This window comes from Saccostrea echinata, unplaced genomic scaffold, assembly GCF_033153115.1.
Source record: "Saccostrea echinata isolate AGI-Se365-2 ecotype Australia unplaced genomic scaffold, CSIRO_AGI_Sech_v1 ptg000010l, whole genome shotgun sequence".
Taxonomy (NCBI): domain Eukaryota; kingdom Metazoa; phylum Mollusca; class Bivalvia; order Ostreida; family Ostreidae; genus Saccostrea; species Saccostrea echinata.
The window spans coordinates 12225637-12247965 of NW_026889759.1; the positions used below are offsets into that span (position 1 = coordinate 12225637).

At 34.6% G+C, this 22329-nt stretch overlaps 1 protein-coding gene across 1 annotated transcript; it reads left to right on the forward strand.

Moving 5' to 3' along the window:
• The first annotated feature begins 2906 nt into the window (after window positions 1–2906).
• On the forward strand, window positions 2907–18810 carry LOC133184424 (solute carrier family 22 member 4-like). The gene is made up of 9 exons (XM_061319494.1): window positions 2907–3647; window positions 7006–7234; window positions 7452–7644; window positions 8673–8906; window positions 10440–10577; window positions 17730–17933; window positions 18031–18112; window positions 18247–18467; window positions 18597–18810. Exons 1-8 carry the CDS (start codon window positions 3372–3374, stop codon window positions 18424–18426), a joined length of 1536 nt encoding a protein of 511 aa, XP_061175478.1. The 5' UTR covers window positions 2907–3371; the 3' UTR covers window positions 18427–18467; window positions 18597–18810.
• The last annotated feature ends 3519 nt before the right edge of the window (window positions 18811–22329 follow it).

A 22329-nucleotide genomic window follows, 5' to 3' on the forward strand; every position in this document is an offset into this window, starting at 1 on the left:
ATACGTACTATTGCATAAATTTGCAAGCTGCACGTCCCGTCTGACGTTAAAGCTAGCTTCATGATAATGTCAAAAAATGTGGATTTTGATTTTGATTTTTTTAATATCACTTGTTCGTGGTAACACGCTATCATTTTTTTCTATATTAGAAAATGATCATTTTAATCCGAAACTTTTATTTCAACGTCTATGGCATTTTACCCCTCTTGTCGCACGCACTCTCAGCGACCTTTAAAGACCGCGATTTTTACATTAATATAAGTTCAAACAATCAAAACAAAACTATTCTGACTTGGATTTTCATAACAAATACTTTGGTATATTATAAATATATCTAGGGCTATTCAGTTTGAAAAAAAGGCATTGTCCACGAATTTTATAGACAACGCTAAATATTAGTTTGATGAAAACTTGCATTTCAACATTGAAATGTTAATTAAACTGGAAAACCACTTTCCTCATGTATTCCTTCTTTTCTTAGGGCTAATATTTTAGCAGCTCGTACTTGCAGATATGACTTATTTTTCAGTTCCTCGAAGAATTCAACATTAGGTGTTATCTTCGGTTTGAACTTATTTTATTGACTTAAAATTTTACAAAGGGGATAAGGCAAAAGTTCTAAAAACTTAATACACCCTTTCCCTACATGTGAATTATATCAAACATTTTTACACATATGGGTCACAGTTTAAAATTAATAAACACAGGGGGGGAAGGAATAATCAGGATACATATGCATGTATCATACAACATACAGATTGAATAGAATTCACAAAAAGTAATTACTTCATCAACCAAAACGACCTGACTTTTTAATAAATATATGAACAATTGAAAAAAGGTATTCATTCTCAACATCCCCCAAAGTAAGATGTGAGTGTCAATGGTATATATGTAATTTACCAAAACACAGAAATTTGTCAAAAGTCTTTTCTGGCTTCTGTATATTTTTTGCATGAGAAAAAATAATGATGAGTATCCTCCACTCTTCCACAAAAGCAGAAGGGATTCAAAATTATATTACATCGATAAAGGTCACTATTTAACACTTTGACGAAGCCTTGTATGTAATATATTTAAGCGCCGAGTTTATTGCTAGCGCTCTCGAGCGCTAGCAACTACGTTAGTCTATATTTCTGAAATACGCATGCTCGACTTCATGGTCGGGGATTCTGGGAAAACTACTGTAGATAGACTGTACGATAACAATTTCGTTTTGTCATACAAAAATAGAATTGATCCGAATTTACACTGGCCTTTCCTGTCTGATATGCGCGATTTCGTAGGTTAGAGACAGTCAATACCAGTCTAGATCCGGATTCTGATTTATTTTTAATTCATTGTCTAACCTACACATAAAAGTACAAGAAAAAATTTGGCCATATAATGCCAAGATTCTAGACATCTAGTTTTCCTTACAGTTTTACCACCTTAGTGGATAATTCCGGCAAGCTCTGAAAAAAAACAACAACAACAACAAAAATCTTTTTCAGAGTATGTCGGAAAGACATGTCAGTTTAGTGTTTATCATCTGAAAATACATATGATCTGAAGTTTCGTGTTTTGTTGTCTAACCTGCACGTAAATGAACCAAAAGTAACAGTAATTCGGGTCTTATACAACCAAGACTGTTATTTCTGAAGTTGTAATGAATACATAGCTTTTCTAATCTACCTTAATGGATCTTTCCGGCAAGCTCGGAAAACCGCGGCAACCTCGGATATATTTTCCGAGCTTGCCGGAAAGGCCTGAAGGTGCTCATTGGTTCTACTGACCTTTTATTTTTTACCTCGAAATTGAAATGACAGTAAAATACAGAATGCTTAAAGCACAGTTAGGAGTTATGCTATTGCCGACGTGAAACACACTCTTAGATTCACCATTCTGAATTGTGACCCCCCCCCCCCCCCAAACTCAATCCCCAGTGCACCAATCTGCCTTCTTATTAATAATAAATCGATTCAGCAAATTTAACAAATGGTTCAGATATCTTCTTCTGTATTTTATTATGCTACAGCGCTAGCTCACCAATCTTTTTAAAAGATAAGCTTGTATTACATACAAGGCTGTTATCTCCAATTTGAGAAAAAAAAATTAAAGTGGTGAAATCTGGCATTAATTTTTCGTGCAATACGTTTATTACTTAAATTTTTTCATATGTTTGAATAGCTAAATATGGTGAGATTTCTCATCTAACTTTACACATTGTACTATCCATTATGTCACCATATCTGACTAATATGGAGAGTTGATGACCAAGTATTGACTCCACCAGCGGAATACTAAACAAATCTAGAGGGCAGCGAATAATGAATAAAAAATGTTTCCGTCTGAGCATTGATAGATAGCACAATTATTATTACGCCACTTACTGGTGGCACAATCGGCAAACAATAAATTCAAGCATCGTACGAAATTATTTCTTTGTCTGGCTGCACAGCGCATACGTGGATAGCATACATTGCACCAACGGTTACAAAACTCCAATAATAGTAATCACCAAAAGAAATAGAAAAATATCATTTCTGACAACGTTCTACGATAAAGAATAATTTCCTGTTCTATTCTTCAATTTTCGTATCAATGACATTGCTTTACGAGGAGCGCTTCTCAAACTTTTTTATGAACGCCATTCCACTTAGCAAATATCATGACGTCAAGGCTAATGTCATGGCGACCACCTGACCACGGCAACTGCTTATTCTGTATGTTTAGTTATTTTATGCATATTATTCACATATGCGTACTTGTTGGTATTCACCGATTTCATTAATGAAAGGTTTAGCTTGAATACAACGAAAGGGGTTCCCCATTATCATTAGAGGCACGAAGAGCTTTGACGGTTGAACTCGTCAGCCAGATCATTCATTCATAGCGTAGGGTCTTTAATCAGAGGCACCATCGATTTCCATTGGAGATATTTTGATACGTAAGGATTTTCAATGAATATTTGATTCCAAGGGATTTGTGAAGATATTATATTTTTAAGAAAGACTAGAAATTATGTGAATTCAGAAGTTTCCTCTTTTGCTCTATTTTATTGTGATTTCAAGTAAGTATAGGTTCTTTGTTTCTTGACCAAGAATTAAGATACTTATATATTAATTACACCGTGAAAGTACAAATACTATCTACAACAGCGTTGGTGGCGATACAGTTCGTGACCTGTACCAAACATCCGCTAAGCTTCTCCGTTTAATTATTGGGCATTGTATTTCTGATTGGAATTGGCAGGGTTGAGGAGCGGTTATGTAGCAGTGAGGTAACACCAGTGTGATTCATCAATGGGGAAGCGATACCTCGGGAGAGACTCGCATTACGAAACAGTATGGTGCTTTGGAAATTCAAACTATTCCTTTGGATGATCGAAAATGAAAAATGACGCGAGTGCGGCCATATTTGAGGAAATTCTTTCTCAAATACATCCGTTTGGTTATTTTCAAAAACGTCTTTTCTTTGTGACGTCTTTGGTCCAAACTCTTGTGACGACTGTAATTTTATATACGGATTTTGTATATATGAATGTCAAGAACAGCAAATGTGTTTATTTACAACAATATGACAATGGAACTAATATTTCCACAGTCACAGATGCAACAAAGAGTTCTTGTGACGGAGAATGGTTTAACCAATGGAAGGTGCCAATGGTAAATTCTGATGTATTGATACATTTTTTAAAATGATTAATTTGCAACAAATTTCGCATAAAATGACCTGAGTAATCAATTTTCAAATTTATATGTTCAAACATTGTTTTGAAAGTAAACTCATACTTATATCAGATATAATATTGAGAAATTCCTTAATATATAAATGAAGCATCACTGGTTTTACGTGTTGAATTACAAAGATATAAATTCAACTATAATAGCATATTATTGCATAAACAGTTTTCAAAAGTGCATTCGCCTAAGATACAATAAAAAAAAAAGTAATGAAATTATTCACCCCTCGTACAGGGTACAATAAGATCAATTCAAAGTCTCTCGACGAATTAAGAGATTTTCATACATGGAGTAAATGAATTTTCAGAAATACATAAACACCAACGCGAAAGGCTGAATTATGACTAAAGACCTAATAAGTCGAGTTAATAAAATAGTTGGCGTCAAATCGGACAAAACACAGAGCAGAGGAATTGTCATTCAGCCTAAACAAAAACAATTTTGATCTTATTAGGGAAATAGAGGAGAGTAAAAAATTTGATTTGTTGAGTTTTTATGATCTTCAACAATGTGGGCTGATGCATATATTGAATTGTCCTTTTTTTCCTTCTTCATGGGTTGATATTGTAAATTTTGAAATGATTGGGTGGAAGTAAATACCTACCTACATTTAAAATAAACAACGGAATAATGACTGTTGAGTTCCAATTAAAGCAAAGAACTTATTAATGTACTGATTAGGGATTGTTAACTGATAAAGCCACTCCCTCGTCTCCCCTTACTTATGGAGAGGGCCGCACCGGCAACAACTCATGGGAGTGGAAATGCGAGAGGGATTGCGCGGGTGACACGGGAGCAAGAAGCGCGAGTTCTTGCTTACTTTCATTGCTTCCTCGCCCTACATGCGAGACATTACATGTATCAGTACAGTTTTGCTTATTAAAACCAGACCGAGATATTTGGTCAAACATTATAAAATCAAAATTAACACATCTTGTAATTTTCAATTTTATATTTACTTTCAAAAACGTTTTAATTTCTCACTTCTCAAGTTTTTACATATATTTTGAGTTCACATATGTCAGAGATTACAAAAAAAACTTAAGTTAATTACTAGCATCTTTATACTTCACACATAAGCATCAAACCCAGCTGCTGTAGCCCTTTTACTTCATGTGTCAAAAATTTCCTCATCGTTCAAACCTAGTTGAGATATGTGCCATAATTACTGACATAATTATTTCAGAAAAGTTGTCAAACACATTCCTCTTTCCTACAGCTTGAGTTGTTTGGTCATATTATTTTCTTTTATTTTGTGGATGTATTCAATATGTATTCAATCCTTTTCCTCCATTGTATTTTACTCCAGATCGCAAAAAATTATCATAGAAGCATGTGCTGACAAAAGATTATAAAAAAAAAAGGAATAAATGAGATATATACACTCATATATAATTGCTGAATAAACAGCCCTCGCTTGTTTTGCAAACATCAAACACTAATTACTTTAATATGACCACTGTATATACGTGCAAAGCTCTGCAAACAAAACCGCAACGTCTCAAATCAGCTGCATTAAGGACAGACAGTAAGTCTAAAAATATGTATAGCTGCTTTATAAGACATTTACTTTAAGATACCTAACCAAACCGTCAAAACAAAGGAAATGATAATGTATGTTCTAACATTAGTATTTTTGGCAGTTTGATTAAGCTTCTCTGATAAAGGGGAAGTTTGGAATGGGTGTTTGAAAATACAAGATATTATTTGAAAGTATAATCGCGACATCGTCCTCTATGAATCATATTAGTCATATACTGTACAACCAGTAGCCAACCAAATCAAACACAATATACAAGGGGAAAACGAATTAAACTGCACTTGTTTATATTGATATATGTCACAATGTATTTCAATTGATATGGCAACTTTTTCTTATTTCCATTATATTCCATAATTCTAAAAGAAAAATATTAATAAAATGATTCGGGAAATATAATAATGTAAACTAAATACGAGTACATATGATAAAATGTAGACATAAACTGTTCTTAAATGGCCTTGTTTGCTGGCTTTAGGAGAAAATGTGTTCACGGCATTTTTTTCTCTCTCCGAAGTAGGATAGGGACATTAAAATTTAAGGTCAGACGACACATTCCACAATAATATACAATTTTTTTCCAAGAATTTGTCATTGAAGTATTGCAACTTTAACAAGTTCCCACACAAAAAATTAATGTACCTTACCAGGCATTTGTGTAAGATACCAGAGGATGATATTTACTTTATACAGGGACCTATATACTAGTGTATAGGTGCCTGCTTTATAATCCTTTTGGAAATCACTAGCATTGCCAATATCACAATTTTTTGTGGCTTGATCTGCTTAGTCATTTTGAAAACAGTTTAAAAATCACAAGACAATGATGATTATAATTAACTTGTTGTATATCACGAAGAGATGCAAAAGAGATATATGAGCAACGTGTCGTCAGACCTTAATATATTAAAATGTCATTTATGCTTCCCAAGAATCATATGCTTAAAAAGACTTTGATTCAAGATAATGACAGAAATCTTTTTTAAACAGTGACCAGTTTTTCTGTGTTAATTTTAGTATCTTTAGTGTTATGAATGTACATGTACTTTAACAAACCTACTCGATGTCTTTAATTCAAATAATTGATAAATACCGACATTTGACATTTTTTAATTTAAATAATCTATCTTCATGATGCACATTCCTAATATATTCAACTATTGCCTAGAACAGACACTTGGGTTCTTCATCTGAGACTGGTAAAAGTACCCATCAAAGAAAACATAATATATTTCAGGGATGAAATTCCTGCTCTACCAGCCCAACCTGAAAAAGAAACAGGTTGTGGCCAGTATGGTTCAAATGGGAGACTTTATGTACTCTTATTGATAGTGTATGCTGCATTAAATGATTAGACACAACATGGTATTTGCGTCAACCATAATATATATCACTGAACCTTCGAATGGTTGATTATTTTGTTATGTCTTCTGATATGCATATACTTGCAACATTAGCTCTGGCAACTTATAAAACGTGGTACTTGCATCAAGGTGGTCCTATTCTTATTTATTTATACGCATTATATATAAGACTATTGCAAATTGTAGTATTATCTTCTTCTTTTTTTTAAATGTTATATTCAAAACACTTTTATTGAAGTGTCAAATTATCAATCAAGCCTTTTAATTATCAAAATTTGTCCAGTTGCGGAAATTTCAAGATGACAATTTTTCTTTTCATCATTTTCAAGATTTAAGACTATAGTGTAACAAACACATTTACATCATTTTTTAATAGTGGATGAACGAAGAGACCTCTCCTGCGACATTTAGTTATATTTGGTTGTGCCAGGGATGTGGAATTATTATCGGTGCTGTAATAAGTGGATTTTTATCGGATTTGATAGGACGCAAACTAGTTCTGTTTGTCAATCTGATGCTGATGAGTCTTTCCCAGGGAGCTGTCTGTATACTTGAAGATTGGATTTTATTCATGTGTATGCGAGGATTAGTTGGAGTATTTGCAGGTTAGTAAAAATCTCGTATGAAAAGTTTACTGTTATCAGAATACATGTATGTATCATACTCCCCAGGTGTAATGAATCTATATAACATTTGAAGGCAAGTTTGGTTGCCTTGACATACTGAATCTCGGAGATCCAGATATTGAAGACATCATGCAATTATTACTGTTCCTAACTTATTTTATTATCTCTTAATCGACATTTTATGTATATTTTATAGGAGGAGTTATTGTACCCAGCTGTGTCCAAATGATTGAGCACGTGGGTCAGAATTGGCGGGAATTGTGTGTATGTATTTGCGCATGGGCAGTAGGGATACCAGTTCTGATTTTAGAGGGACTAATCACTCGTCACTGGCGCTGGTTGGGAATCGTAACGTCTTCTACATCCCTTCTGTCAATTGGTACATATTTGTGAGTACTATAGCTCGTTCTTGAAGAGATGATAAGGTGAAGATTTCACTTAAGCAGCCGATCGCGACAACTAGCACGTGTACAACATGTACTGAGATTTGTTGATCTTGATATGAAAGAACAGTTGCGGGTTGAGAAGGAGCAATGGCGATGTATTGACTGAGCTTTAGCATAGATACACATGATGTTTATGATCTTGTAAACTATAAGTAGGCAAATTCAATTTGTCGGAGCAGTATAGCATAAAGATGGCGTTTCTTTGATTCGTAGGAACACATTAACCTTGCGATAAGAATGCGAAAAAGTACAGGGAATAAACTTTGAGCTGTTTCATTGTCTCACTGCATGCAATGGTTAGCAATTTCCGGAATGGAATAGAAAATTTATTTAATAAATACCGAAAAGAACGTTACTCTTTCTATCAGAAATTCGTAATGAAGTTACTTTTGTATGTTAATTATATTAGGGTCTGTCATGGAACTACTGAGATTCAGAAAATCAATTAAGTACTCTAAAAATTACTTACTGAATAAATTCAGTATAAGTGCAGAATTATAACGCATGCTGCAGTTACAATATCGTAATTAAGCTACAGTTGCAATATCACCGGTAAAAGCCCAAGAACGGTTACATGTTGAGGAAAGAAAGACGATGTATTTCAAAAGAATTGGATTTTGAGATCTTCTTAAATTTGGTATCACTCCATAACAATGTTTTTTCCCCTATTCTAATCTTTAAAGAATACAATTTTCAGTCATTTTTGTTAGTGATTACCTTTCTTAATTTGGGTTAAATGAATTTATTTATATTAAAGAATGTAAGGAAAAAGCACGCTGGTATACAGACACCTTTTTAAATTAGTTTATTTTATGCAGTGACATTTACATGTACTTGAAGGGACAAAAGCAACTTTGTTTATGTTAAAATTAAAAGGTTTAAAGTTACATGAAAATCATAATTACTATTTTTTAAAACTTTTTCCCCCTTTTTTCCTTGTTTAATTTTGAATTAATCTCTTGAAATTACAGCATATATCCGGAGAGTTTCCGATGGTATACATGCAGAGAAAACTTTTCCAAAGCCGAGGCATCTATTAGGGAAATGATTTCTGTGAATGCAACGTCACTTCCGGATTTTACTCAGCTCTATGACAGAGCCAAACTTGCCGTCCTTAATGCGATGTACAAACGTCCCAGAACTTTCTTCGATTTACTTCACACAAGGGAAAGAATGAAAACAACCATTGTTCTTGTGTTTGTTTGGTATGACTTTAAAGAATTACAGACTTTGGGCAAAATAAAAAGATGATTGCACCTGCATGTATTTACTTAGATTTAACGTTTTATTACGTCAGTAAGATAAACAGATGGATAACATACCTTCTCTGATCTCTTTGTTGTTTTAGCTAATACAAACACTGAGAAAGAAAACGACCTTTTAGAATTTTACAGCTTATGAATACACTATTTATACCTAGGAGGATTGTGAACTTGTAGGAGGATGTCTAATATTTGAGGAAACAATGCTTTGAAGTAAATTGATCTAGTTAACTAACATCAGTTTTTACATTAGTTGCTACAATCAGTTTTCTCTAATTTGCAGCGACAGTAGCATTTTGACCCTCAAAGTCTTGAAACGGAAACGTTTTTCTACTCATAATATTCTACATATGCTTAAAGTCCACCTAATTGCAGGTCTAAATATGAATAACAATCTTCCGTCTTGGTCTTTAATTGGTTATATTGGAGTATTCTTCTACCGTTGTCACCGATTTTTCGTAGGTTTCACCTTCGACGAAGAAAGACATACGACGGGTGATCAAAAAGTTCGCGAACTATCTCTATATTTACAAAACCACTATTCAGATCAGAATGAAATTTGGCACATATACTTTAGACTTTAGACATATCAGGTATGATAAAAAGAAGGCGTCCACACTTTATCCATATTGGATAAACGACGCTCCCAAGACAGAGGACTCGAGTTGTGATTGTCACTATGCTCATTCTGGGGAAGGATATCCTCACCCACCAATCCTATTGCCGATATTTGGTCATTTTTGACAAATGGACTGTTCTTGTTATAAAAAAGAACTTGCATGGTAAGAAATATAAGACTCGGGAAAATCTTTCAGCTTCTGTGAACAGAACGCTACGGAGCATGTCACGTGACCGCCTGGATCACGTGATTCGAGCATGGGCAGAACGGTGGTAGATGTGCATTAAAATCGGAGAGGACTACTTTAAAAAAATAATGAACACTGATTTCTTCCACTTGCTCTTATTATAGAACCATGTGCGCGCCATATGATTTTCCTCTCTCATTTTTGACAAAAACTTGAGATATTTATATCACCAAGACAATGTCTTGTGTACCATATTAATCCACACACAAATTTATACGTCTCCTTTAAACTAATGTAAATCTCAAGGTGTTAAAGAGATCATCATGTTACCAGCACAACCTGATAGAGCGAACCAATAAGAAGATATTACAATGCATATATACATTATTCATGTATGGTCGGATTAAGCTTGATTACTAGTATTTACCAAAATCCAGAGAAAATGCAAACATCTCATCCAGTAGGTTTTTGGTTTATCTTTAGAATGGGAGATATGTCACTTTGTCAGTCAAAAAAGAACATTGCACTGACAAATATTCAAATAAAGTTTGTTGTTTCTAAATCTTTCTAGTGCCTTTTTCATCTGAGAAAATACTAAATGGTAATATAGAAGGAGAACTGTCGTCCTACTTTAACAATATTTGTTTCAGTTCTGTTCTTCCTTTTGCAGGTTGTTTAGTTGTGCTGTCTATCGTTGTCTCTATGAGAGGATGGCTGGAAGGATGTCTGACAATGTTTATCTGGACACGTTCCTCGTGTACCTCTTAGACCTCACCCTGGTGTACACAACCATGGTCATTACAAGATGGTAAGTGCGCTGTGTTTCAACTTCACAGTGGTAGCTGTATTTGTCATGTTTTCGACTGAGCTTAGTAACTTGTAGTATGATTTGAACGTGACTGGATTTTTCACATTTCTAAGCAAAAAGCTTTACGTTGTGTCTAACGTTCAATTAAACAACAAATGTGGCTGCAAACTGCGTGAAGCAGCTTTCTTTTTATGTCCCCCTTCGAAGAAAGGAGGGAATATTGCTTTGCTGCTGTCTGTCTGTCGGTCCACCAACAATTTTCGTTCATTTTCATCGTAGAGATTGCACGTACTGAAATGAAATTTGGTATCCAGATTTATCAGAAGACTATATAGGTCAGGTTATGTTTTAGGTGCGATAGAGCAATTATTGACAGAGTTAAGCCCCTTGGACTTAGAAAAAATCCAATTATTTGAAGTTTCCGTTTTCTTTGCAGAGGTCATGGAGGTTACACATTCTGAAATGAAATTTGGTATACAGATTTATCATTAGAATATCTAGGTCATATTCTGTTTTAGGTACGATCGAGCAAATTTTGGCAGAGTTATGCCCCTTGGATATAGAAAAATTCAAAGTATTTGCAGTTTCCGTTCATTTTCTTTGCAGAAGTTGCACATACTGAAATGAAATTTGGTATACAGATTTATCATAATAATATCTAGGTCAAGTTTTGTTTTGGGTACGATCGAGCAATTTTTGACAGAGTTATGCCCCTGTGTTTTTGTCAAAGATGTAATGTAGAAGACTATTTCTGGTTGATGCATCTCAGATAGTACCAGTAGATGACCCATATTGATTTTAAGTTCAAAAGGTCAATTTCATTTCCATGTACACTGCCTATAATAAAGGCTTGTCCACCCTATAGTATAATGTATGTCCGGGGGGGGGGGGGGGGGGGGGCATAAGTGTTGAACAAACTTCTCTTGTTTGCTGCTGTCTTATTCGTTATTTTTACAGCAGGAGGAAATAGTGATAATTATATACTGATGTTACATGTAGTTAATACTTGTATTGAACATCAGTGGAAGATTCACCAAGTCTTTTATTCATATCCAGCGGATTTAAAGAACGCAAAACTAGCATCTGGGTACAGTGTACTTGTTAACGCTGCTTTTCATGCTTTGAAGACATATTCGGCGCAAGCATTGTAAATGCCTGTTCACTCACATGAAATCTTCAATTCTCAAATCTGCGAATTTACTTTTTTCATAATAATTTTTCCAGCATTATTGGGACGTATTTATTCATCATCGTGCTCTCTCTTAAGATCTGTAACTTTAGTATTGCAGGAAAATAGAAACCAAATTGGCAGTCCCAAACGTACTTGTATATCATTTGTATCAAATTGTTGAATCAAATTGGTTTCTTTTTTCTTGTACGTCACCGACACATTTTCTTACAGGCCAATGAACTCTGTTGTATGGTTTGTAATTGATCTGTGCTTGCATTAAGAACAAAAAGTCGTAAACGAGGGGAAAAAAGTAAAAGGTGGGCAGCTTGAGGCATTGGGTCTTTTGGTTCAAATATTATCTATATTTAATGACTCTTCGTTGCCAGGAATTAACTTGAATCCTCCGTGTTTGGCATCTGTCAAAGGGTTTGACTTATCACCCAAGCGAGTAACACAGGTCCCCAAAAGAATATTAAACCAGGAAAAAAAACTCAAGCTTGCATCACAATAAATTTACTTATTCAGCAGGAGAGAAGAACCTTTGGAGATCAGAAACATGATGAATCTAATTAACGTTGGAAGCTTTTTGTCAGAACTCGTAATATCACATAGTGGTTATCATTAGAATAATTCAACCCCTTTGCTTTTAGTCGCAATATATATTTACCGTGTACATGCAAATATTGACTTCAAATGCTGACTATCGACCCACTAAGCTATAAAGGAACATGACTTGTGGCAACGCACTTTGAAAAAATTACGCACTTTGAAAAAAATTTTCAAAGTGCGTTAATTTTGGGACAAAATCAACGCACTTTGAAAAAAAATTTCAAAGTGCGTTGAATTTGGGACCAAATCAACGCACTTTGAAATTTTTTTTCAAAGTGCGTTAAGAGTGTGCATCATAATTTTTTACCATGTACACACTTAACGCACTTTGAAAAAAATGTGTATAAAACAAAAATTTTGGACTTAAATTTTAGTAATCGACAACATTATTATTCCCTCGCAACGGTTGAGGGGATATAGTAACGCGATTATGTGTGTTAGTGTGTGTGTTAGTTTTTCCTGTGCGAAACGGAAGTGACATAATTTGCATCGGGATCGATGTCAAATGCTACCTTGACTTATAGAAAATGCTTTTTCGGAAGTTGTAAAACTTCCAGTCGAATGAATATTTTGACTAATGTTTTATTTTATTAGTATTAAATTAATCAGTCTAGCGTATGTTCACATGAATATGATATATTAATATATATATTAGGGATGTCAAATCGGTCATGTTTTGATAATCGGTTACTCGGACGTTTTTCCGATCGAGTACTCGGTAAAAATGAAAATACATACAAGTGTGTTAATTTTCTTAAGCCCGGTTAAGCTCTGTTAACCCCCAAAGTTGTTTTATCACGTTTATAAATGTATATAAACAATTGAGTCAAAGGGGAATGAGTTTTTCGTACTAAATTTACTTACCAAATAAAAACAAACGACACAATTAATACATCAAAAATTAAATATAAAGATTAAATATTTATAAATTATCTTTTGTCCCAATGGCAATAAGGGAATGGAACTCTTTACCTCTTGAAACAAGACAATCCACTACTATAGGTTCCTTCAAAAATTGTATAAACTCTCAAAAAACATCTACTCCTGCCTTTTTTTCTTTTGGTGTTCGTTATTGGAATGTAATTCATACTAGATTAAGACACAATTGCGTTCTGAATAAAGATTTATTTAGGTGCAACATCATTGACAGTCCATTATGCACTTGTGGAAAAATAGAAGACGCATATCATTACTTTTTTTCTTGTGCGAAATACACTGTCCCAAGAAACGATTTGTTTAATGCTATTTTTAGAATGATTAATTTGCGTATTGTAGACACTCACGTACTGTTATGGGGAGATGATTCGATTAGCATTTCTGAAAATGAAAGTTTATTTTTAAATGTGCAATTGTTTATTAAGAGATCTGGTCGTTTTTGAATTTATATATTTCATTCATTTGTACATACTACATCAAGTCAATTTTGTACATGCACAACCTGTGTAAGATAATCATGTTGACCTTTGGTTCCAGTGCAGTTTAATTTTTAACATTATTTTGTGTAATGAATTGTTATAAAGGAGAGGACGTTCTAAGTTTTAAGAACTTGTGTCCGATCCTTTTGTTGTAATATCTAAACAATAAAATATGTTCAAACCACATCAAAAATTGCAAATGGTTTACAGTTTTGTTTAGGATCTATTTCATCGACACAAAAGGAGGACAATCTGTTGCGCAGGTTTGTGGTGATTAGACTAGCGAAAGGGAAGGAACGGACGTATTGACCTTTGGTTCCAGTGCAGTTTAATTTTTAACATTATTTTGTGTAATGAATTGTTATAAAGGAGAGGACGTTCTAAGTTTTAAGAACTTGTGTCCGATCCTTTTGTTGTAATATCTAAACAATAAAATATGTTCAAACCACATCAAAAATTGCAAATGGTTTACAGTTTTGTTTAGGATCTATTTCATCGACACAAAAGGAGGACAATCTGTTGCGCAGGTTTGTGGTGATTAGACTAGCGAAAGGGAAGGAACGGACGTTGTTGGGATCGCTAGTCTAATATCATTTCATATGTTGGTTGTTTCCCCCGTATATACTAAACTTACTACGCAAACTGTCTTTCAACATTTTTTTAAACTCTAGTTGTTTCTAAATATTTCTTCCATTTTGAAGTGAGTAGCGGCATTTCTAATGCATATCCGATTTCGCTACCGTATATCAATTAATAATTTAAAAACGATTTGAAGATTATAGACCATACTTTAACTATGTTCACTGAAAACAATCATTGAAGCCATTCAGAAATTAAGGACCATAATAGGTGAGAACAGCTGTGTACCAGGTGATTGATCACTAATTACTGTATATACACAGCCACCAGGCCCGTAGGAAGCAATTTCAGTTTGTTTGTTTTTTTGGGCGGGGGGGGGGGGGGCACAGCCAAACATTTTTCAATTGACAGTTGAGGGGGCACTACCAAAAAATTCCTGACAAGCAAAAAAAGAAAAGGTCATCAGACGTTTTTATTGAGGGGGCACACGCAATATAATATCTATGTTTACTATAGTAATCTATATATCGGCAAAATTATTGGGGGGGGGGGGGCACGACCCCCCCCCCCCGGTTCCTACGGCCATGGCAACAGGCGATAACGGGTGTTTTACAGGTGTAGATGACGACGCGCCAATTACCGTATGTATATTTAAGTTATTGATAAAAATATGTACTTTGAAATAAGAAAAAAATACACTTCCGTGTAACCGAGTACCATTTTTAGTATTCGATACTCGGACGTTCGATCGAATACCCGGTTAAGCGGGTACTCGTTGACATTCCTAATATATATATATATATATATATAGAGAGAGAGAGAGAGAGAATTTTCATGGTAGAGAAAAATCATAATTGCTCCTTTTTCCCTTTAAGTCACATCCATCGAACCTCTTACAGACTGTATTAAAATAAAAGTAACGAAATCATGCTATTAAACAATCATTTCAAACAGTCCCATTTCCCTTTTATAAAATTTACGAGAACTGTTGGGAAGAAATCAACCCCTAAAAATCTTTAAAACGTCTATATCTCAGATTCTGAAGTGACATCATCACTGAAAAAGTGTTAAATCAGGTTCAAATAATTATTTATTATACCTAAAATTTGCAAGAATGTTGACCGAGCCGTGCACATTTTTTTTCAAAGTGCGTTAATATGGTCGATATTAACGCACTTTGAAAAAAAAAATTAAATTTTTCAAAGTGCGTTAACGTGGTCCCAAAATTAACGCACTTTGAAAAAATTTTTCAAAGTGCGTAATTTTTCAAAGTGCGTTGTAACATGACTGTTGAGCACTGTAGAGTAATTTCAAACATACTTTTCACAGTCTTGTAGTATATAGCTATCAGGGGGGATTAAAAAATATAATTTCCGTTCCCGAACCCATGTTGTTTATTATGACATAGCTTGATCCTTTAATGAAATACGTACTTGGTATTTTGGCTTTTGAGATGGAGCACCGCTTATATTGTTTAGAATGTAGAAGATCAATAAGCCGAGAAAGAGCTTTAGCTGCTGAAGCATTGACATTAAATATAAACACACAGTTTACTGAAAAATATTATTAAAAGCAATATACTGTATACAGGGAAATATCCGCCTCCGTTTTATTCGCCCCTTTCCCTCTACTCACAGGTAGGCGAATTTGAAAAGGGGCGAATTCAAAGAACACAGTATAATTTCTTAAGGACAGACGATACGTTCCTCAATAATATATAATTTTTTCCAAGATTTTGTCATTGAAGTATTGCTACTTTAACATGTTTACTCACAAAAAATTGAGGTACCTTACCAGGCATTTGTGCATGATACCAGAGGATAGTTTTCCTTGTATAATCCTTTTGGAAAAAATTTAATTTGCCAATATCAAATTTTTTAGTGTTTCGATTTTTTAAAGACGATTAGAAACTGGTTTAGAAATAATAAAGTAATTAATTTTTTAAATATTTTTCATACTTTACGAAGATACACAAAACAGATATTTGAGGTACGTATCGTCTGACCTTAAATCGAATTGGCCGCCACGGTAGCTCAGTCGGTAGTCCGTGATCGGAAGGTCGTGTGTTCGAACCACGGCCGCGACTGACCTAAGTCAATAAAAAATAACAATTGTTCCTTCGCCAGGCTAAGTTGCGGGTCCTTCGGATGAGATTTTAAAAACCGAGACCCCGTGTCACGGGAGGGTTGGCAAAAAACTGGGAAATACTCATCTTTCCCAGGACGGTGGGAAGTACTGGTAATTACCGGGAATTACTGGTATTTCCCGGGAAATACTGGGAATAAGAAATAGCTACATTTTTCATTCATATTGACATGTAGTACACCTTATTGGCTAAGATATCTACCTGGTTACCACTTCCCTGATTTAAAAATTTCTGATTTCCAAGGAATTCATTTTATATAATCATAACACAGCATACTCATATACCAGTCATGAATGTCATTTGCTTCATGCTTGAGTCAGATGTAGTCTGTAAAGGTTCATGAAATGAACCCAAAGATCCCAATTGGGATTTTTATGTAACTAAAGAAGGATCTAAGAAAATTCTTAAATGTAGAGTATGGTGTAAATATCAAACCTAAGAAGAAGTCTTTCAGTTCTGCTCAAGGTAATTATCTCTCAAAACAGGAGCACAAAACTGTCCAGAGCAATTTGTTAAAACAACATGATTGATTGTAATAACTACTGTAACAGTGTTTATAGAAGGATTAAAACATTTTTTTTTGTTCTTGGATTCAAAATTAATAAACTTAATAATTTTACAGAATGAAAAGAAACTTGAATTGGAAAACTTCAGTTTTATACAGCAAGAGAAATGTTTCAGAATGCTTATGGGTATGGTACCTGGAGTAGTGATACCTTCTGAATATGTTAAATTGCAATTTGAGACATATTCCATATTATTCATTTTCTGTTTTTATGTCTATTTTATTTTTGAATTTTGTATAAGATTGAAAGAATCAAAGAAATAAAAAAACTTTAACTTTGTATTTCCCAATATTTCCCAGTTTGAAGAAAATTTGTAGTATTTCCCAGGACGGGAAATACCGGTATTTACCACTGGTATTTCCCGGCCAACCCTGCCTGAGTGCCGAGTAAAGGCCTAAATTTGAAGCCCTTCAGCGGTATATGGTGACGTCTTTATATAAGTGAAAAATTATCGAATAGGACGTAAAACAACATTCAATCAATCAATCAATAAACAGAATTGTGACTTTGCGAATTTAAAAAGGGGCAAAATTGTTTGAAAGGGCGAAAATAACACGGGGCGAAAAAAACCCTGTATACAGTATGCATTTAAAATAAAAATGCAGTCTTCAAGTTCAACCCATTTCACGTTCTTAATTTGCTCTGTTTCTCAAAAATGTTTTTCAGCATTGGGCGTCGATGGTGCTTGTTCCTTTATTCAGTGTCTAGCGGTTTTACTTTATGTTGCATCCTTGTCACACACATCATAAAAACCATGAATACCAATGTTGATATGACTCTAGGGATTACCATATTTGGAAAGCTCGGTGTGACGTCAACAGTTATTCTCATATCATTGGTTACTCTGGAAGTATACCCAACCTCCATAAGGTGAGAAGAAGAAATAAGACAAGTTCGTCTTTTGATTATCTTTAATAGTTCTTGATATCAACCGAAAAGGTAACTAGTGTAATTTGCTTTGTTGCAGATGCATGGGCTTTGCCGTTGGTCTTTCCTCGGGAATCGTAGGTCTCTGTCTTGGGCGGTTTTTGTATATAGAGTTCTTCCATGTAAGTGAAATCCATTGGCAAAATTTTTGCTTCTCTATCATTAATACTGACGTCTCTTCAAACTATTCAGATTTATATGTTTAAAAATTTCTGTTTTAAACATGATAGTTGCATTATTTTTTATCATATTTTAGAAAGTCCACTTTTCTTACCCATATATTTGTTACGGTGTTGTGATGGGATTGGTCGGTTGCGCATGCTTGCTGTTCCCAGAAACGTCAAGTAAACCTTTGCCAGACTTGGTCAGAAGCAGACACAGAATGATCAGCATGAAGGAGGTAACTCGACTGTCCAGTGCCTGGGAAGCTCATTGATGAGGTGGTGTCTGGAGTTTTGCTTTCCGAACCCTGAAAAAGTAAATACTCAGTAAGCTATTGGAAGCTAAGCATGCAACATTGTATTTCTCAACAAAATCTGTATTTTTGTCTGAGAAAAATACTAGTTTTGTCTAAAATACAAAATAGTTTTTATTCCTCTGCTTCAGGGCTTACCCTAAAGTCTTTGTGATTGGATTCATGATTCTTGGAACATGCGTCGGTTGGCTTTGCTTCATACAGTGTTGGATTTTGGAAAGACACTGATGACAGGATTTTGTTTGATGTTGGAAGAAATGGTAATGAAATAGGTCGAGGATGTTTATGGAATCTTTTTTATTATATCTTGTTACATATATGTATTGACAATAAAATTATTATTTGCATTCTGTTTTCTGTCTGGATTACGTGGGGAACTTATTTGTATATGAAGCATTACTCATTGTTAACTCTTTTCAATGTTACCTGTAGCTGTCTGATAAGTTGAATCTTATTAGACACCTACAAGTTACTTATTGGACGGAGTGTGGGACTATTAGAAATTTACTGGAACAGATTTAACAAAAGGTAACGTCACAAAAATATGTTTTAAGTAAAATTATCCAACTTTAAATGATTTTCATGTCTTTCAACTGATTTAGTGCGCAAGAGCATGTTCTGAGACAAAAAAGTTGAAACAAGAATATCGGCAATCTCGTTTAAAATCGTCATTTCGTAAGTTTTATGTTCGATACAATGACCTTGTCAGCAAATACAATTTAACATTAAGTCAAATGCTGACTGACGTTTTTCATACTAATTGTTAGGCCATTATTTACACACTGAATTGCCGATGGATTTTTCCGTTATTACCCGATCATGACAAGGAGCACACGGCGGGTGTGACTGGTCTGCAGGGGATGCTTATTCCTCCATGGCATCTGATCCCAACTCTGTTTTAGAGGTTCGTTTTTGCTCTGCTCCAAAATTTGTATTGTTTAATGGACTTTTGAGCTTGAATACTGTTCATTATCTCTATACATTTCATGAATAACCGAGGCAGGCTACTGACCAAAAAATTAATGCTAAAGGGCTTTCAACAATCTCGTTTAAAATCAGGAAATTCTATGGTTGTTATAATGACTTGATTTGCAAATTCAATCCATCCTTGGGTCGTATTTTGGCTGACATATTTCATACCAATTGTTAGGCCATTGTTTTATTCTATTTTGACTACGCATCACTACGCGTTTCTGATCATTACACAGGGCTCAAGGCAGGCGTGACCGGTCAACAGGGGATGATTTCTGCTCCTAGACATCTGATTTCACCTTTGGTTTTTCCAGAGGTTTGTTTTTTCATCCCTTTCGCGTTTCGTATTGTTTACAGAATTTATGAGATTTTAACAGTTCTTTTTTTCTTGTGTTCTCTCGGATAAAAACAAAATGCAGAAATTTCCAATAAATTATATACGACATGCATAGATTAATCACAGCTAATTTAAATGGACGACATAAAGTTGAAAGAGTTTTTGATCAAGGTCTTTATAATAATTTTCTCCCTCATACCTGCATGTATACATCTTGATGAAATATAATGCATAATAGTTCCGTCACTGGGTGGATCCTCCTTCATTGTTTGATTTGGTGCTGTCCACTACAACCCAACCTCCAGAGGTGTGCCGATTGGGGTAATCAAGTCCCAACCCGAAACACTCAGCACTCCTTGTTCATGAAAACTGCAATACAATGTCCTTACACTGTACATAAACACAGTGCCACTAGTGTTGTACTTTGCACTGTTCTCGCTCCTTCCATACTCACATGATGTCATTTCAGCTTCTCTACTCGGAAGTCTGATGAGTTGCCACCTCTCGGTGCCTGTCACTCCGATGACCCGCAAGGCCCTTTAATGGATTGCCTCGCAAATCCTCGACATCCAACTTGGAAGACACCAGACTCTCCTGCCTCGCTGCTGATCGTGTTGGTATTTGCTCAGCTTCCGTGAGAACTGCTTACTACCTCTTAATTTTCACCCAGTAGCTAATTCATCGTTTGGAATATGATTGATGGAACCCTGTAGATGTGCAATAAGATTTTTGAATTTTCATTTTCATCCGGGGGGGCATGAGAATCAAAAAACGATTTTTCTACAGATTCTGGTTCCAAAAACTCCTTTTACAGTTTAAGCAGTAGGAAAATCCTTTTTAGAAATTTGATTTGTGGTGTCCTGTAGATCTGTAATTTAGTTTCAGAATTTTTATTTTCATCCAGGTGGCCGATTTGGCCGAAAACAACGTTTTAATACAAAACATTGATTCCCAGAAATCTTCTCACACTTTCAACAGTAGCGAATTACTCTGGAATATGATTGGCGGGTCTTGTAGATGTGCAATAAGGTTTTGGAATTTGTAAGTCCCACTGCGGGACGTGAAGACCGGTACTTCGGATGAGACCGTATAAACCGAGGTCCCGTGTCGCAGTAGGTGTTGGCACGAAAAAGATCCATTACTGCTCAATGGCCCTAAGTGCCGAGTATAGGTCAAAATTTGCAGCTCTCCACCGGCAAGTGGTGGCGTCTCCATATGAGTGAAAAAATCTCGAGAGGGACGTTAAACAACAAACAAACAAAACACTTCAATGAACAACAGGTCCATGGCCACATCGTCACCTAAGCACTTTGGCTAGAGAAAAGCAGAAATCAGACAGTATTGAAAAGTTTAAGGACGAGTGCAACACCAAAATTTCATTTAAGGGATCATAACGACATATCTTTTGAAATATGGTTCTAGCTTGAAAGGCTGATATTATCCCTTAATTATTTTATATGATTTTTTTTTTCTTTTTTCAGAAAAAATGCGAAAACGATTTTAATTGCAATTAAGGACATATGCAACATACCTTACCTACTGATAATTTTTCAAGATATTCTTAATATAAGATTATAATGCCATCAGATGTTTGTACACAAAAATTCAGCATGCATTACCAGGGGTTTTGAAAAGATATCAATTGATGAAAATTATTGTATAATTCAAAGAAAAATATACAAAAAATACTAAACATATATTCTAAATGTTTTGTTTATCCAAACTTGTTTTAGAAGAAGTGTACAGCAGCATATATGGACATTAAAATGTAGCACACAGTTCCTTTAAGTATTGGAACTCTTCAACTCCAGGGGAAAAGACAATAAAGTTCAAACTACGTTGCGTATGTCCTTAAGTTGCTTTAGAGTTTATGATTTGTCGTTAATAAATGCATAATATATAAATCTAATAAAAAGTGTCAAGAAGACTCAGCATTTTAATTTAAAGAAAAAAAAAGAATTATGAAAATAAAACACAGTATTGGTTAATATTTTTTAAACCTATGGATACAATCTTGAAGAAACAAGTCACAAATAGGAAAGATATTAAACTCAGTCATATCTTAAAAGAAATTGAAATTGTGAAACTTAAGAAAAAATGCAAATTTTCAAATCTGAACCAATCCCGATTGAAATTAAGCCGATCCCGATGGAAGTCAATACAAAATTCATAATTACTGAATTACTGCCTATCTCATGCAGTTTTTACTGTGAAATCCATATGATCTGTCTGTAAACTTTTCACATTTTTGACTTCTTCTCAAGAACCAGTGGGCCAATTTCAATCAAACTTGCAACAAAGTATCCTTGGGTAAAGATGATTCAACTTTGTTCAAATTCTTCTAAGTGGAGATAATTATGAATATGTAAAAAATTAATGGGATGATTTAAAAATCTTCTCAAGAAATGCTGTGCTTGAAAATATGAAACTTATGTGGAATCATCCTCAGGTAATGTAGATTCGATTTTGTTAAAATCATGACCCCCGGGGGTAGAGTGGGGCCACAATGGGAGATCAAAGTTTTACATAGTAATACATAGGAACAATCTTTTAAA